Source organism: Trypanosoma grayi (assembly GCF_000691245.1).
Source record: "Trypanosoma grayi strain ANR4 Tgr_364_V1, whole genome shotgun sequence".
Classification (NCBI taxonomy): Eukaryota; Euglenozoa; class Kinetoplastea; order Trypanosomatida; family Trypanosomatidae; genus Trypanosoma; species Trypanosoma grayi.
In genome coordinates, this window is record NW_008825983.1 from 1 (window position 1) to 16,382 (window position 16,382).

The 16,382-nt window shown below is 58.1% G+C and overlaps 10 protein-coding genes across 10 annotated transcripts; all 10 read left to right on the forward strand.

The window, feature by feature from the left end:
• Window positions 1–341: 341 nt before the first annotated feature.
• On the forward strand, window positions 342–698 carry DQ04_03641000 (putative DNA-damage inducible protein DDI1-like protein; the record flags this gene model as incomplete). Its single annotated transcript, XM_009312992.1, has 1 exon — window positions 342–698. One exon carries the CDS (start codon window positions 342–344, stop codon window positions 696–698), a length of 357 nt encoding a protein of 118 aa, XP_009311267.1.
• A 178-nt stretch (window positions 699–876) lies between these two features.
• Window positions 877–2,079, forward strand: DQ04_03641010 (hypothetical protein; the record flags this gene model as incomplete). Its single annotated transcript, XM_009312993.1, has 1 exon — window positions 877–2,079. One exon carries the CDS (start codon window positions 877–879, stop codon window positions 2,077–2,079), a length of 1,203 nt encoding a protein of 400 aa, XP_009311268.1.
• Window positions 2,080–2,601: 522 nt separating this feature from the next.
• Window positions 2,602–7,671, forward strand: DQ04_03641020 (putative leucine-rich repeat protein; the record flags this gene model as incomplete). The annotated part of the gene is made up of 1 exon (XM_009312994.1): window positions 2,602–7,671. The coding sequence occupies one exon, from the start codon at window positions 2,602–2,604 to the stop codon at window positions 7,669–7,671; it is 5,070 nt and encodes a 1,689-aa protein (XP_009311269.1).
• A 1,038-nt stretch (window positions 7,672–8,709) lies between these two features.
• Window positions 8,710–9,099, forward strand: DQ04_03641030 (lisH domain-containing protein C16orf63; the record flags this gene model as incomplete). The annotated part of the gene is made up of 1 exon (XM_009312995.1): window positions 8,710–9,099. One exon carries the CDS (start codon window positions 8,710–8,712, stop codon window positions 9,097–9,099), a length of 390 nt encoding a protein of 129 aa, XP_009311270.1.
• A 234-nt stretch (window positions 9,100–9,333) lies between these two features.
• On the forward strand, window positions 9,334–9,942 carry DQ04_03641040 (vesicular protein trafficking mediator; the record flags this gene model as incomplete). The annotated part of the gene is made up of 1 exon (XM_009312996.1): window positions 9,334–9,942. The coding sequence occupies one exon, from the start codon at window positions 9,334–9,336 to the stop codon at window positions 9,940–9,942; it is 609 nt and encodes a 202-aa protein (XP_009311271.1).
• A 396-nt stretch (window positions 9,943–10,338) lies between these two features.
• DQ04_03641050 (putative peroxisomal targeting signal type 2 receptor) lies at window positions 10,339–12,114 on the forward strand (the record flags this gene model as incomplete). Its single annotated transcript, XM_009312997.1, has 1 exon — window positions 10,339–12,114. The coding sequence occupies one exon, from the start codon at window positions 10,339–10,341 to the stop codon at window positions 12,112–12,114; it is 1,776 nt and encodes a 591-aa protein (XP_009311272.1).
• Window positions 12,115–12,581: 467 nt separating this feature from the next.
• DQ04_03641060 (hypothetical protein) lies at window positions 12,582–13,133 on the forward strand (the record flags this gene model as incomplete). The annotated part of the gene is made up of 1 exon (XM_009312998.1): window positions 12,582–13,133. The coding sequence occupies one exon, from the start codon at window positions 12,582–12,584 to the stop codon at window positions 13,131–13,133; it is 552 nt and encodes a 183-aa protein (XP_009311273.1).
• A 561-nt stretch (window positions 13,134–13,694) lies between these two features.
• On the forward strand, window positions 13,695–14,933 carry DQ04_03641070 (Trichohyalin; the record flags this gene model as incomplete). The annotated part of the gene is made up of 1 exon (XM_009312999.1): window positions 13,695–14,933. The coding sequence occupies one exon, from the start codon at window positions 13,695–13,697 to the stop codon at window positions 14,931–14,933; it is 1,239 nt and encodes a 412-aa protein (XP_009311274.1).
• A 174-nt stretch (window positions 14,934–15,107) lies between these two features.
• On the forward strand, window positions 15,108–15,359 carry DQ04_03641080 (hypothetical protein; the record flags this gene model as incomplete). The annotated part of the gene is made up of 1 exon (XM_009313000.1): window positions 15,108–15,359. The coding sequence occupies one exon, from the start codon at window positions 15,108–15,110 to the stop codon at window positions 15,357–15,359; it is 252 nt and encodes an 83-aa protein (XP_009311275.1).
• Window positions 15,360–15,537: 178 nt separating this feature from the next.
• Window positions 15,538–16,200, forward strand: DQ04_03641090 (hypothetical protein; the record flags this gene model as incomplete). The annotated part of the gene is made up of 1 exon (XM_009313001.1): window positions 15,538–16,200. The coding sequence occupies one exon, from the start codon at window positions 15,538–15,540 to the stop codon at window positions 16,198–16,200; it is 663 nt and encodes a 220-aa protein (XP_009311276.1).
• Window positions 16,201–16,382: the final 182 nt, after the last annotated feature.

The following is a 16,382-nucleotide window of genomic DNA, read 5'->3' on the forward strand; positions in this document are numbered from 1 at the left end:
TGCTGGGCTTGGCGCGGTGGGTGCGGCTCCGCAACGTCTCGCTGCACGACGCCTACAACACCGCCCTCGCGGGTATCGTGCGCGATGAAGCGATTGAGCGGGAGTTCATCGAGGAGGACGCCGCGTTCCTCGTGTGGAGGCGCTTCATTGACCACACCCGCCACGGGGCGGTGGTGTCCTTAGAAAAGCGAGAAGAGCTGGTGCGCCGCTACATTGTCGACGAATTCTTTGCGTCGGCTTTGAAAGACCTGGTCCATTTTGAGACCCTTCATCGGCAGCATGTGGCACGGCAGTTTCTGGATAGTCTCTTCCTGAAGCTTTGCCAAGTGAAGCCCGGGTGGATGTGGCGGCGCGTCCCCCCTCTGTTGGACGAGGATTCAGCCGCCGCCGCCGCCACCGTCGCGGCAGCACAAACAGAGGCAGCTGCTCCGTCGTGGATCGAGGCGCTTGCCGCCGAAGAGTGTGCCGCGCGGAGGTGCATCACGGACAAATTTTTTGCCGGCTTATTTCTTGTGGTTGAGGTCTTTGCCGCCGCAGAAAAGCGGATCATGCATAGCATGCATCGGCATCAGGCAGGTGTGACGTCACTCTCTGAAATTGGGAGAATGGCCACCGTCATTCAGGCTGCCTTCCGTGGGTACCGTGTGCGACACCGCAACGCCATCGCTGCGGGGCAAGCAAAGGTGAAAGCTATGTAAGTATGGTTGACTGAGACACTGCGATGTTAGAATTGTTGACATTTGGTCTCTACCTACGTTTGGTTGCTTTCTTCGCTACCCATGACATCTTGCTCCGTTTGTTTTCGTTAGTTTATTTATTCAAGAACCGTAAGGCAACTGAGAACATATCCGCGTCTTTTACTCCCTCACTTGTGACATGACCACGCTATCTAAGGGTGAGTTCGTGTTTTTGGGCGAGAAGAGGCAGTTGCTCCTTCTCGAGAAGGACACAGACCGGGGCCCACACATTATCTATGGTGGTGAACTTCTCGCCTTTGCGTGCAGTGACGATGAAACTGTCATGGCGTTGGCGCTTCCACCACAACCGGGGGCAAATGCCTGCGTGGTGCGTCTATACGGCTTTAAGGACAATGAGCTCGGAGATGCCTTGGGTGAACTGACGAGCCCCAATGTGACGCAGCTGCTCTGGGCAGGGCCGCGCCATCTCGTCGTGTGCGGTCCTTCTGGATGCACCATATACACGTGGAATAAGGAAAAACTGAAATTTTTTGTAAGGGACGCGGCAATAATTTCTTTCATGCAGGCGGATCGAGTTGCGTTGTACTACGAAACATCACAAACACTGCAGTATTGGAACCTGGACACAAACCGGATGATGGACTCTGTCAAGTTGTCCTTGCGGGGCCATCGTTTAGTCTCTGTTTTTGGTGCCGGCTACTTTGGTTTTGCGCTCTACGAAGACGGGACTGTGCAGGTATTCTACGTCACGAAGTCAAACATAAAGAAGCTTGAATTGTTTGATCGACTCCTTCCTGTAGCTGCGGTGGAAAGCACTACATATGGGGCGCCACCCCTTCTAGTAGCCTGCGCGATTTCTTCCCGCCGAGTACTCCTGGGGCTGCGCGGCGACAGCCGAGTTCACAGAATGGAGTACAAGAACGAGCGACTGGTGGTGAACAGCATGCAGGAGAACCTTCCGCCGCTGCACGCACTCATGGCGCTCTCCCGCGATGGTCAGCGCTGCCTGGCGTTCAACACAAGTACGTGTCGGTACCACGAACTGAAGCTGTCCCTTGGAACAGCAAAAACAACTGGGAATGAGGCCAAGGAGCGACAGAAGGTAACTGCCCCCAACGCCGACGTGGATGACGAAAAATCGGAAAAGGGGCGCGTAGCGGGGACGCGTAAGGAAGAGCGGCGACGCGCAGCGGCGACTGTTGTCGGGGACGCCGCGGAGATGAAGACGACGGACCCGACAAGGCGGACGGCTCGTAACGGCACAACGGGCGGGACCGAAACACCTACTAACAACGGCGACATCAAGGGATCAACGCTCGCTTTTGCTGGGGCTGCTCTAGTAGTAATTGCCGTGCTTGCGCTACGCATCCTGTCACGCTGAAAAACAAAGGTGCGTGTGTGGGGAGTGGAGTAGACTGTGGCATGGAGGGAAAGGAGGCATCAAAGTCAAAACGCTTATCCACACGCGGTGTTGCCGTTGTTGTGGTGTGAACAGATGCCTTTCGGCGCTGTTAGGTGCCGTTTAAGCCGCGGAAGGTTTCACCTTGTCTGGACACATGAACGGTGGGTGAGATTTGTTTGTGTAGTGTACGAGGCAAAATAAAAGGCAAAGATGCATGATTGGACCCTTGCACTTACTTCCTGCCGATCATCACAAGAAGTATATATGCTTTTTCTCTACCCCCGGCTTTGGCATGGCACCACATCATGCCAGTGTTTAATACAAGCGAGTGTATACATAAAAAAAAAACATACATACACTTGGAGAGAAATAGGGAAGCGAGAGAAATGCCATTGGTGTCTTTGCCTCCCCCATTTATTGTGTAGGTTTAGTAGGAAGGGGAGGGAAGGCGGTGGTGGGCCGACCGTTACTCCTTACCGCTATCGAAAACAAAGGCCCATCATGACGGAGGTCGGGGGGGAGAAGTTTCTCGGATCAGGCGATGACGAGGCACAGAATGTGCGTTCTATGCCCAACAGAGACAAAAATACTAAGGAGCGCGCGAACGACGGCGCAAAGCGTCAGGAAACGAGGGGAGTCGTGAATAAGAATGGACAGAAAGGGGAGTCTGATGCGATTTCCTCTCTTTCTGCTTCTGCTACTCTGAGTGGACAGGTCAAAGTGGGAAGCACTGTGTACCAACGCACAACGCGCGAAGACGAATCAGGGTTTTTTGGTGGCGGAACGGTTGCTGTGTGGACCCAGGAAGGAAAGCCGACAGATGAGGGCTGGGCTGAGGTGACACTGGAGTCTGGCGATGTGGTGTACATGCAGTGGGGCAGTCCATCGATCACGCGCTGGCAGCTGCCGGACCCTCCAAGGGTGCAAAACCCCACAACGGTGGCGGAGAGGTCCTTTGACATCAAAAAGGACTGGGCAGAGCAGCAGCGCAAACTAGTGCGGACAGCTGCGGCGAAGGCGCTGGACGACTGTGTCTTCTCCCGTGGCGAGGAGAAGAGCATGCCAGAGGCGGAGCGTGCACAAATGGTGCAGAATATCGCCAATGAATACATGGTAGCCAGCGGTGCGAATGGGTACGATGAGAGCTCGGACAAGTGGCTGCGCCGTGCTGCAGGAACGGAGGTCGACACTCTCTTGGCAGCGCGGCGGATGACGAAGACAGCGGGGTGGGCACTGCAGCAGCAGCCTGCCACACTTGTTCTGCAGGCGAAGCTTGGTCTTGTGGGGTACGTTTCACGTGAGGTGGATGGCTCGGCCGCCGCCACGACCGCCACGGAGCCGCTGCAAGATGAAGAGGAGCTGCTGGCACCGGAATCACCGTTTCTCCCATGCGCCCGCTTCCTGCGCGACCCATACTATGCCTCTCTCCTCGGCAGCCCATGCGCCCGCCGCGGCTGCAATGAACCACGGCTGGAGGCGACGACATTCGCAGTTCCCGGCTCGGGGGAGGTGCGCGTTTTGTGTGCTGTCACCGCCTACGAAGGCTTCGAGGGACCACAGACGCACCTCTACGCCGTTGCACGCGACTGGACAGGAGCTTTTTGTTTGTTTGTTCTGGAGCCTTTTCACGACGCAGTTGAGGCGACTGTCTTGTCGGCCTACCCACTGTTGGACTCTATCGAGCTGTCGCCTGTGTCGAATCAGCGCGTTGACTTTCGTGTGGATGGGACGTCGTTTGTCGCGTCTTTCAAAGACAAGCAGCACACCCAGTGGTTCCATGACGCTCTCAAGGCAGCGATGGCTTCCATGTACGGCGAGGGAAACGATTCTGAACGCATCGTGAAGATGCGAGCGTACAGCGTGGAGTTTGCTGCACACTACACGCATGATAGAAGCACCAACCTGCTTGGGGTGCTGCATGCCATTCTCTCCGAAACTGAGCACGTTGGTGCTATGATGGACGACAACTTTGCGCAGTTGCGCATATGCCTGCGAACACCGCAAGGGCGAGACCAGGTTTCACAGCGGTGGCTTGACTCATCGGCAAAGCTGCTCACTGCCGGCGCCGCTGCCTGCCCCGCTGCTGTGGCCAACCACCTACGCATGATGGAGGAACTCATGAAGTGCCCCACACCACACATGGACGGCCATATTTCAGGCTGTCTGCAGGATCGACTGAAGACTATGGGGCGGGAGCTGCCGGAATGCACAGCAAAGTGTGCCCGTCTCAGTGTTCTCCTTGGGTCTACGGAAGCTGTCATGCTGAAGTGGGCATCGCGCTATGAGACCCCTGATGTCCCCTTTGAGCCGTGCTTCCAGCCTTTGCCCCATTCACAAGCCGCAGAATACGAGGGGGCGCTCTTCGCGAAACGGCGAGTGCGTACCGCGGCGTATCGCCACTCCCCCGGTATCTATCTGGCGGTGCTGTGCTTCTGTGGCGACAAACTTCTCACCGACAAGAGTGGGAGGCTGATCGCGGAGGTCATCCAGCCTGAGCCCACACGAGCAGAACTCTTACAGCTGACGGCAGACTGCGAAGACTACCGCTGGCTGCTCCGCCTCGGCGGCGCCGATGAGAACTGGGCTGAAGAGAAGCTCCAGGAGTGGGCCGCCGTCTATGAGGAGCGTGGCACGGAGTCGTTCAAAGGTCGCTTCATTCGGGCAGCCAGCCGTCTACGCGACACTAAGACATTCCCTACGCTGGGATGCATTTTTGACACACCCATCCTGCAGGAGGAGGCAGGCTCAGCCTTCGTTCTCACGGTGTGCGAGGTGAAATCGGAAGATATGATCGTCCCAAGTGTTGGGATCTGGCGCGATGTGGGTGACGTGGAGCGCGTTGCGTACACGCAGTCTTTAATGTGCCCGGAGAGCGCGCGTGTGGTGTCTCTCTCAAGCCGTTATCGCAACTGTGTCCGCTACGTGGATGCTGCTGCGCAGTACCGGGCGAGCCTTACAGAGCGCCTAGCACCGGGTTTCTACCTCGGCTTCTTTCTCTCTTCGGTAAGCGCAGAGGGGATGACCATGCTTGTGCCTGAATGCAACCGAAATCTGCCACCTCTGGTGAAGGTGAGTTCAGAGCCTCCGTCGCTGCAGCAGTGGCGGTGGCTGCAAAGTTTGAATTACCGCCAACAGACGTTACAAACATTCGGGTTGCCTGCGCCGGAAGATCTCTCAACACCGCTAGATGAGGACGCACCGTTTGAGAGCAAGGTGGGCCACGCGGTGGCAGCGCTGGAGGCGGCGGTGGGTCTGCGTGTGCAGCAGTTCTACGACCTAGAGCTCTTCGCGCTAGACGAGGAGCAGTCCATCTACGCCTTTTTTGCTGTGGCATACTATCCACCACCACTGCCGCCGCTTGGTGCCAGTGCTACTGCAGAGGCACCTAAGGGCCTCGTGCCAATGACCTTTAAGCTTGTGCGCGTGGTTGATGACCACCACCAGCGACGCTACTGGCACCGTGTGTACGACTGCCTTGCTGATGAGACGGATCTCGCATACAGGAACCTCTGTGTGAGGACACAGCCCTTCACCTCTGATGAGGTAATGCGCCTGAACCCCGCGAATGAGGCCATGCTGTATGCGGTGGATTTGGACAGGTACGCGCTGCTGCTGAGCTGGGCGAGGACCCTCGCGATTTGGGTGGAGACGGACGGCTTGACGCTCGTGCAGAAGTACGCGGAACGGCTACTGGAGAGAACAGCAGGAACAACAACCACAATGACGACAGAGACTAAAAAGCACAGCTCTATCCCGTCTATTGAGGAAGTGGTGGATATTGCCGTTTCCAACCAGGCTGCTGCGATGGATCCGAATTTGTTTGCCATGAAGTCACTGATGCTTCAGCTGAAAACTGGTGGCAAGGGGGAGTGGGTGTCTATCCTACAGCGTCTGCAGGATATCGATGACACCATGACAGAAGGCTACGCAGGCCGCGTTGCCCTATCGACTCGGACAGACAACGCGCCTATCCCACTGCGCAGCTTTGACGAAGTGCCGGTGGAGGATGGGCTTTGTGCCGCTCGCCCCCCGACGGTGTACGAGCTGCCGTGCTCACTGATGGAGTTCGTGTCTGGTGGAGACAACGTCGCTGAGGCGCACCTCTTCGCGCGCGAGATCGTCGACGACATAATTGATGTGGCAGTGACAGGCGGAGAGGTGGCGGCGCTCGGTCGCGTCGTGGAGATGATGGTGACATGCGTAGAGACCGCTGAGGACATGACAGATGGCGTCGTGCTGGAGAGGCTGCGCGCGGACGCTGAAGAGGCGGCATGGGCGGAGCGGCAGGCGTTCCTGCAGGAGTGGGGTGAACTCTGCAACGCGCAGCGCCGCCCTTCATCGTTCGACGATGCGCTGGACGCGGCGGTGGAGGCGCCGGAGCCGTTATTTAGCGCCGGATCGCAGCAGCGCGTACTCAGCGCCAGCGACGGCGTGCGTGTGTGCCTCGCGCGGGCAGCTGAGGACGCCGACCGGCTGCAGGAGCTCCTGCGCGTGGCGAACTCTGCTCTCCACAGCCTGGAGCTGGTGCAGTGTCTGCGCGAGTACAATGACACCCTGCAAAAGCGGGAACAAGCCCTCTTCGGCCAACGCAGCAAGAACGACGGCGACAAGAGCCACCACCGCAATCACCATCTCCACAACATGAATAACACCAATGACAAGGGTGTGGAGGGGGTGCTAAGCGTGGACTCCACCGCTGTTGTCACGCGGCCGCGACTTGTGACGCTTGTTTCCCGTGAGCAGCGCGAGATTCCCCTCTATGCGCTGGACCCCTTCCGTTGCTTGAAGCTGCATGGTGATCGTATACGTGTGCCGTTCCTGGAGTTCGGCTACACCGAACTTCGGGTGCTCGGTGACCACATGAACGCACCCGAAGAGGAGGTTGCCGCACAGCTTCGTGACTTGGACCCACCTGCTGACAAACAGAAGAGAATGCTGCATATGGCACTGGAGCTGCAGGCCCCCCTGCTTGCTCTACGGCTTTTTCCCTTGGTGTACTGCCGCGCCACTGGCCGCTTCGGCGACGAAGCGGCGAGTGCCGTGCGGGAAGTGGTGAGGGCAAATGATTTCTTCCTTCGGTACGGCGTGCGTGATTGGCTACAACTGGAGACGCTCGGTGGCCCTGCGATCGCTAGCGGCATGGACGTTCTTTGGTGGCTGCGCTACCAGCGGGAAGCGGGCGATGGGGCGGAGCTGTACAGCAGCTACAGCGGCGCGTGGAAGCAGGTGTACGCGGAGACGCGCGTGCGTCTGCTACTCTCACGTGGCGCTAGCCGTGTATCGGAGGCAGAGGCGTCGCTGTGGTTTGAGGGGCTTGGCCGTCATGTTGCCTTCATCAGCTTCAAGGGACAGACGCACGTCGCGGATGCGGAGGTGGCCATGCTGGCTGCGGCGTGCCCGCTTCTGCAGTCGCTTGACCTCTCCGGCACCGCCGTGATGGACGAGTCGGTGCGGCTGCTGGACACGCGATGCAAGTGTCTGGTGGAGTGCAGCGTGGCGGGGAGTCGCGTGTCGCGAGAGGCGGCAGCGCGGCTGAGCGACATCTGCATGCGGAATGCGCGGAATCGCTAAGGAATGGCACATCTCTCTGATCCTCTTAATCATCGGTTTGGTATCGGCCCTGACTTCTCAGTATTTATCGTAATTGTGTGATGTGCGCGGTGCGCTGTCCAGCCGCTGGTTCCCCCCTTTTGCGCCCTCCACACACTCACACACATACACACATACATACACGCGTTATTTTCGCGGGACGAAGGTGGAGGATGACATGCTTCCTCTCCGTCAGAAGAGGAGTGGCACCATCACCATCGGAAGCAGCACTGACAGTCTATGAGCACGCTAAGAGAAGCAATTCAATGCCCCTGCCAGACGCATTTTCTCTGATTCCCTCTTTCTCTATCTACAAGGGCAATATCTCCCACGGGGGGGGGGCAAAAGTAAGGAGTGGGAGGGTATGCTGAAGGAACAAGTGGATGGCTGCTGGAGGGCCGCGAGCCGCAGTCGACACGGGTGCTCTCTCGGGCTATCGTCATTGTTTACGTTCTTCTCTCACTCGTCGCGGTGGTGCTGAGCATTGTCCTCGCTGTGCGCCCCGGCGGCCACCCGAACACCATCGTGAATGCCGTGGCGATCATTTTCGTTGTGGGCCTGACGCTGCTGCGCATCCGGTGGTACGGCCGCGACCACCAGGACCCGAAGCAGAAGCGCGCCATCTACGGGCTCATGTTCGCCGTGCTCCTGCTGGACGTGGCGGCGTTCATGGTCTCCAGCGAGTCGCTGCACTGTCATGAGCCGGCCCCGTGCCCGGAGATCATCACTACCACCACCACCACAACAACCACATCTGCACCAAGTACGGTAGATGTGAGCATCAACCGAAGCGTTATCGTTGCGGGGATGCGGAAGAGCGTATTCATTAGTGGTGTTTTTGTAAAGTACGTTTTGTATGCCTTCGTGTTCAAAACCTCGCATCCTTCTGTTCGGAGTGCCACCAGCCATTGTTGCTGTTGCTGTTTTGGTACATTCCCTTCTCTGCCCCTTTCAGTGGTTTTGTGTAGGCAGGCGTCGGCGGCGGGTGGGTTGGGCTGGCTCGGAGCCAGCAACGTCGAGATGTCGAATCAGGAGTCGCTGAAGGGGGCGATGCGCGAAGTACTAGAGGCGAAGGGCGTGATCGATCACGTCAAAGCAGAGCTGCGTGCTGCCATCTTTCAATCGCTGCAGGACACTGCCTCACAGGGAGAAGGCGCAGAGTCAGCACGGCCGCCGGTGCCGCCGGAGAACTTGCTGTTGAACGAGCTCATCAAGGAGTACTTAACCTTCAACGGGCTCGAGCACTCTCTAGCGGTGTTCAAGGCGGAGTGTGGGTCGAGTAAAGATGCCGCTGCTGCGCCCATTCCGCGTGCTGTTCTGGCCGCGCAGCTGAACATGACGGGTGCACCGGCGTCGGTGCCGCTGCTGTACGCCATGCTGCACGAGGCACGCGCCTCGAAGGACACTTAGTTGCCACCAGCAGAATGCGCGCGTGCACACACACACACACCACACACCACACACAGAGAGGGAGAGAGTGACAAAGGGAAGGAAAGAGAGAGTGTGAGGAATGCAGCTGTGTGGGACGCCATGTGCGTATGTTGCTGTGGGCGTCTGTGTGCGTGTGTGTGTGTGTGTGTGCACGGCCTTCCTTCTTCCCTCTTCAAGCCTTTTTTTTGGGGGTGACGTAGTTGGCCAGGGAAGATGAGCAGCGACAAGCTGCTCGACATCATATTCAACATGAAGTTCACCATGAAGCAGATGAACAAGAGCGCCGCCACCGCGGAGAAGGCGAGCGAGAAGGAGAAGCTTCTCGTCAAGAAGGCGCTCGAGAAGGGCAACCCGGAGGCCGCCCGCATCTACGCGCAGAACGCTATTCGCAAGCGGAACGAGTCGCTGAATTACCTGCGCCTCGCGTCCCGCATAGACGCCGCGGCGTCTCGCGTGCAGACGGCGCTGCAGATGCGCCAAGTGTCGAAGTCGATGCAGCAGACGGTGCGCGGCATGGACAAGGCACTGCAGTCGCTCGACCCGATGAAGATCGCGAAGGTCATGGACGAGTTTGAGCGGCAGGCCGGTACGCTGGAAGTCAACCTCGGGACGATGGACGCCGCCTTTGAGAGCGCGCAGGCAACAACGGTGCCGGTCGGCGACGTAGACACGCTGATGGAGCAGATCGCGGCGGAGAACAATCTCGACATCCGCGAGAAGATGGGCGGCGCACCGATACGCGGGCAACTCCGCCCAGAGGAGGTGGACGAGGCGAAGGAGATGGCGGAGAGATTAGAGCAGCTGCGCACAGGTGCGGCGTGAATGGAAGGGAAGAAAGGCACAGACGTATATATATATATATATATATATATATATGCGTCTACGGCTGTGGCTGCTATTTCTTTACTTTTTCAAGCGCAGCCTGTTTGCTTCCTTCACATCCATATTTCGTTGGCTTTGTTTGTGTGCGAGTCGCTCACGTGTTGTCGTGTGCCCTTACGATGTGGCTGGATGCTGCGCACGCACACACACATACCTTCACCGCACTACATAGTGGGTAGCATGGGTGTGAAGAGGCGGGATTATCACATTGTAGAGTCCCGTGTGCCATGCGCCTCTCTCTGCCGATGCCCCTTCCACATTCTATCCCTTTCTCCCTCATTCTGTCTGCTTTTTGTGTGTTTGTGTGTCTGTGTGTGTATGCCTTTAGGTGTGACGATGAGGAAAGGCACCAAACGTGCGGCCCGCGCGGAGGAGGATGTCCCCACCACGCGAAGGCGGCTGCGCGACCGCGATGAGGAAGAGACAGCGGCGGTGGCAGAGGAGGAAAAACGGAAGGAACAGCTTCAACATAAGGCGGATGCGCACCGCCGCGCTCCCGTCAACGAAGACGAGGAGTGGGAGGACGCGTCCGACGATGATGACGACGATGATGATTACGGCAGCATCAACGAGCCGCTGGACGAAGATATCGAAGAGGAGATCATTGACGACGGCGACGACGAGGACGATGAGGACGAGGATTACGCCGAGTTTCAGCGCGAGACAGACGCCGTGACGAAGGAACTGCGCCGCGTGACGTTTGACGAAAGTGCGTTGCAGCAGCAACAAGAGGACGGCGAGGACACGGCTCCAATGGTGTGGCGCAGCGACCAAGCGGAGGCTGGCGAGCAGCAGCAGCAGCAGCAGCAACAGCAGCTGGTGTACTCCAACAAGGCGTATGACTCCTTCTTCCAGCTGCGCACAGAGTACCCATGCCTCTCCTTCGATGTGTTGCGTGACAGAGATGCGACAAACCACAACAAGTACCCACTCGCACTCACGCTGGTGTGCGGCTCGCAGGCGGACGAGCTAGCCAAGAACCAACTCTACGTGCTGCGCATCACAAACATATGCCGGACGAAGCACGACGTGGAGAGTGACAGCGACAGCGACGACAGCTACATCGGCGACGAGGGCGAGAGTGAGGATGACGAGAATCAGGACGGGGAGGAGGTCAACAACGGGGAGCCGATTGTGCATCACCGAACGATTTCACACTATGGCACTGCCAACCGTGTGCGGTGCGCCCACCACAACACGAACTTAGTCGCCGTGTGGTCCGACGCGGGCCACGTGCAGGTGTTCGATCTCGAGAACGACGTGGAGATATTATGCGACTACGCCAACTGGGCAAAGAGACACGGGCGTCCCTCCACACAGAAGAAGAAGCCATCGGCTCTGGTCTTCTGCACACCATCGGCGTCGCACAAGACTGAGGGCTACGGTCTCGACTGGAGCACTGTGACGCCTGGTGTCTTCGCCTCTGGCGATTGCGGCGGCGATCTCTTCGTGTGGAAGCCGTCCGACGACGGCCGCTGGAAGGCGGTTGCGAGCAGTACGTGCAGCAGCAGTGGCATGCCGGGGGCATCCGTGGAGGAGATACAGTGGAGCCCCACACAGGCAGACGTCCTCATCGCGACCCGCGTGGGCGGCGTTGTGGAGGTGTGGGACACGCGCGACATGCGGCGCTGCAAAATCAGCTGGCAGGCCGACCCCACCGACATCAACGTCGCCGACTGGAACAGGGCGCGGCAGGCATCGCACCTGCTCGTCACCGGCGCCGACAGTGGCGCGGTGGCGGTGTGGGACCTCCGCAAGGTCGCTGAGGCAACCCCGATTCAGCAGCTGCCGTGGCACCGCGGCAGCATCACGTCTGTCGAGTTCTCACTGCACAACGAGAGCGTCCTCGCCGTCACCGGCGATGACGGCCAGTGCACGCTGTGGGACCTCAGCCTCGAGCGTGATCCGAGTGAGGAGAAGGAGGTGATTGGCGAGCTGTTCGGACGGCAGGACTTGACGGGCATCCCCGACCAGCTGATGTTCCAGCACCAGGGTCTTACGCACCCGAAGGAGGCGCACTGGCACGCGCAGATACCGGGCATGGTGCTGACCACGGACTACGCGGGGCTGCACCTCTTCCGGCCAATGAACTGGCGTTCGCTCATGAAGTAATGGAATGAAGGAACGAAGGAGGGCAAAAAAAAAAGAAAGGAAAGAGAGACATCTGTAACGACGCAAAGGAGAGAAGAAGGCAAGAAACAAAAAAAAATTAGCAACAGCAGCACGAAGAAGAAGAAAAGTGAGGAGGAAAAGAAAAGAGTGCATGCAGGAGAAGGAGTTGGGGTGGGAGGCCTTCGATCACCTTTCGTCGCATAAACGGCTAACTGACGTACACACATCCACGCGTCCCGCTCCACTAGGGGCACCACTAGGGGTTTTGTCTGTCGCTCTCCTGAAGCGGTATTTCCTTCCGCATAAATATTATATATTGCTGTTGCTCCTTCTTTTTTTCGTCTTTCCTTCGCCTCTCTTCTTTCACATGGTGGCTGCATACAGTATTGAGGGAACTTCCTCCAGCTTCCCCTGTCGTCAGGTCGCCAAGCAGCCAACTAGTAAGGAGCAAACTGGAAGGATTCGTCATGAACCTGCTCACCCCCTTTGCCCTTCTGATTGTCAACTGGAGTCTTGACTTCACTGACCCGGAGGTACAGCGGATAATCAGCTACATCTTCTATCTGGTGCATGGCGTCGTCTTCATTGTGATGGGTATTCTCTTCTTCCGCATTTGGGTAAGTGACGACACGCGCGTGGTGCATGCGAAGGATTCATACACTAACGAAATGGAGAAGATGACGACGTGGGAATACGACTCCTCCAGGTGGCGCACCTTGTTCTTTTCAAAGCTTCTTCTTCCAGTTGCCGTGGGCCTTTTTGTGGCGTCGCGGTGGAATACGCCCTTTCCGCTGCTGCTGCAGTGCATCAGCAACCCCAACACGGTCTACCGCTTCCCTCTCTTCCAGCTGCACCTGCTGCACAAGCCAGAGGAGGGAAAGTTGGTGCGCCCATGGAAAGAAGAGTCCGTGATGCCGGAGTGGATGCAGCAGATATGGCAGCAGAGTCAGCCGAGTGAGGAGACTCCCGCGCCGGGCTCACCCGCCCACAAGAACAAAAAGCGGAAGTCTTATAATTGAAACCACGACGCGAAGGCGGAGGAGGCGGGCAACGGACTGAAGGAGAAAGGATTGCTGCGAAGATAGGGAAGGGGAACTCGTTAAAGGAGCCCTGCAGGGTGGGCATCTACCACCCAGCTGTGCGACGGTGTAGCAGCTCTCGTGTGGGCCTCGTCCATGACGGGGGGGGAAAAAAAAGATGAACGCTTCCAATGCAAAAGAGAGAAGCGAAATACACAAAATGCAAAGGAATGGGCGATGAAAACATTTATTGTGGAAAATTGCAGAAAACATGAATACGCAATTGCTTACTGAAGTGTCCACTTGCTCTCTCTTTCTCTCTCTCTCTCTCACACACGTAAATGATCGTCGGCTAACCACCACGCTTTCACATCCATCCGCCTACTCTTCCTCGTCATTTGTGCGTCACCCGGTCATTGTGATCTCCCTCAACCTGTCCGTCTCCTCCTTTTTTTTTGTTGTTGCTATTGCCGCGGCAGTGGTGTGGCTGTGAGATCCCTGGGCCGGAGTATATACGAACACTAGGTAGGGAGGGGCGGGGGTAAAAGACACAGCTGACCAATGCAGAAGCTGCTGGAGGATGTGCTAGAGTCGGGTGACGTGCTTGAGCTCGAGAGTGCTATCATCGGTGCGCAAAGCAGCATTGTCGCCTCGCCTAATCCTCGCCAGGTAAGCAGCCAACTCAACGATATCCTCCTGCGTTGCAGGAAGACGTTAGTGCTGCGCCTCGAGGAGTGCAAGCCGCTGCTGAAGCCGCTTCGCCGGGCATGCCGGAACTTTGATGAAGAGGCACTGACGGATGCCCTCCACCGTGTGCACTGCGCCCCACCGGAGCTGCGGCGGTACATGCGCACGGACATCCGACAGGCCGAGGCGCTGCGCAGCCGCATGCGTCAGGCAGCGGAGGAGGCGCACCGACTCATGCAAAGCAGGGACTGGCGTGAGGTGGATCACTTTCTCAACACCAACACCGCCATCCTCCCCGACCGAACGGTGTTGGCGCTTATGCAGAGACGTGAGGCACTCTTTGTGCCGCGTTGTGGGCAGCCCACAAACACCCCGTTGTGTTTGCCAGATTTGCCTGCGCCTTCACTCTCCGATGCCCGCTCCCAGTGGCCGGAGGAAAAGGTGAGGCCCGGCACGCATGCCAGCCTTGCGCTGGGGGCGGTGCGGTGCGACGAGGAGAATAGCCGCCACGAATTGCTCGAAGAAGAGCACCACCAGCGTGTGCTTTGCTTCAAGTCGGTGATGGAGGCTATAGCATTGCTGCTGGTGCCCCTCGACGGCACTCAAATTTCAGCAGAAGAAGCAGCAGCAGCAATATCGAAAACACCACGCAGCGTGACGGCGGAGGTAACACCGGTGTCGCGTGATAGGGTGAGTGCGTCGCCGTCGCGCAGCTCCCCAGACGGCGGGTGCGGTGCCCCCCCAGTGGGTGGCGCGTTGACGCCGAAGGTGTCTCCCATCAAATCGAGCCTTCTGGTGGATTCCGCTGCGAGGATGGAGCCGCGGCGACTTGTTGGGCTTAACTCCCCGTCGGCCGAGACCCGCGACAACAGCTCGAGCTACATTGTACTGGAGGGTACCATCACACCCTCTCTTCGGGAGCGGCAGGCTGTGGTGTCGCCAAGGGTGTGGGCGCAGGTCCGTTCTGTGATGCGTGAGGAGGACGTGCGTCGCCACAATATTGAGGGCACTGAGGATTTCGAGCGCAGCGTATTCCTGCTGCCCATGGCGGCGCGCAGCGCACTCCTCACTCGCATCCTCCCGGGGCGGCGGTCATGGCCGAGGGGGTCCTGAAAGGGGGGTGCGTAATGACCTTCAATTTTCTCTCACCGCCTCTCTTTTCGTGTTCTCCATTTATGTTTCTCACTTTCTTTCGCTCGGATCTACACGTGGAAGACAATGCTCTATTCCTTTCTTGCTCTTTTATATGCACTCACCCTGTCACCTTTGTCTCTCAGGTATTCTTGCATGGCTCGTGGGCCGCAGCTCCGGCAGTGCTGCGCCCAATGTGCGTGCGGCTGCGGCTGCTGCAGGCTCCTCAGCGAGGCCCACGCGGCACGAGAGGAGCGACTTCGCGAAGAAGCGTTGCTGCAGGCAAAGCACAAGTGGCACCCGCTGGAGGTGCCGAAAATGGGGCAGCTGGCACGGCGTTTTATGAACGAGGAACAGGACAACACGAGCGATCAAGCCATCGCAATGCGGATGCGGTTTATGTACTAGATGCTTCACAGTTTCACCACCCCTCTTTATTGCCCGTCGTGCAGTACGCTCTCCGATTATTAGAGGTGTGCGCAGTCTATGAGCCATATTTCACGTGCCATTACGCATGCTCATTTTTTTTTCTTCACTCTTTTCTTTGCCTCCTTTCTGCGGGGTTTTGGCAGTGGAGGGTGAAGAGATGCGGCAGGAACGGCAGGGTCCCGCCAGGAGTGGGCGCGGCCCCCGTAGCAAGTTCGTCATGGTGTGCTTTTCACAGATAGTCGTGTCGTCAACGCTGCTGGTGCTGTTTGTCGGACATCTGACTGCCGCGAACACGCTCCTCCAGTTGAGTTCGCACGTATTCCGCTTCTCATGCATCACTGCCGGCGCTCTTGCGGCCCAACTGGTTGTATCCGTCGCCGCTGTTGTTAGTGTATGGGTATGCTTTCCGAAGCTGCTGCTGACCGCGACGCTGAGCATCACACTCCTGCTGGTGGCGATTTCTTTCGCCATCACGTGGGTGGTGGAGCTGCGACACGGCGCGTGGAATGCCTTTTTCGCTTCTGCCTACGATACAAATGGAGACGACGCGTGCCCTGGCATTGCCGGTGGCGACTGCTGCGGGTGGGACTACTGCCCATACCCGATGTGCCCATTTGCACACCGCTCGTGCGATGGTGTTGTGGCGAAGTGGGCTCACACGTTTTTCATGCGGGCGGCGCCAATGCTGTCGCTGGCGCTCGCACTGGGCGTTGGGCAGACGGTGCTGGGCCTTCACCTCGTGCAGCAGTCGTGGTGGTGGCGGCGGAGGTGGAGGTCGGCCTCCGCAGCAGCGCCTGCACACCTCGCGTCGCGCATGTGATGTGCCCGCGTTGCCACCCCCCACCCCCGCCCCCATACCGTTGTGGCTGGCACTTGCAGTCGCCCGTTTGTCTTGCGTGGGCAATGTCTTTCTTCCTTGGCAACGCTTCCTCTTTCTCGTGGCGCAGACGCGTGGTTGTGTTTTTTGTGTCTATTGGCGCCCCCTCCCTCCTTCCCTCCCCC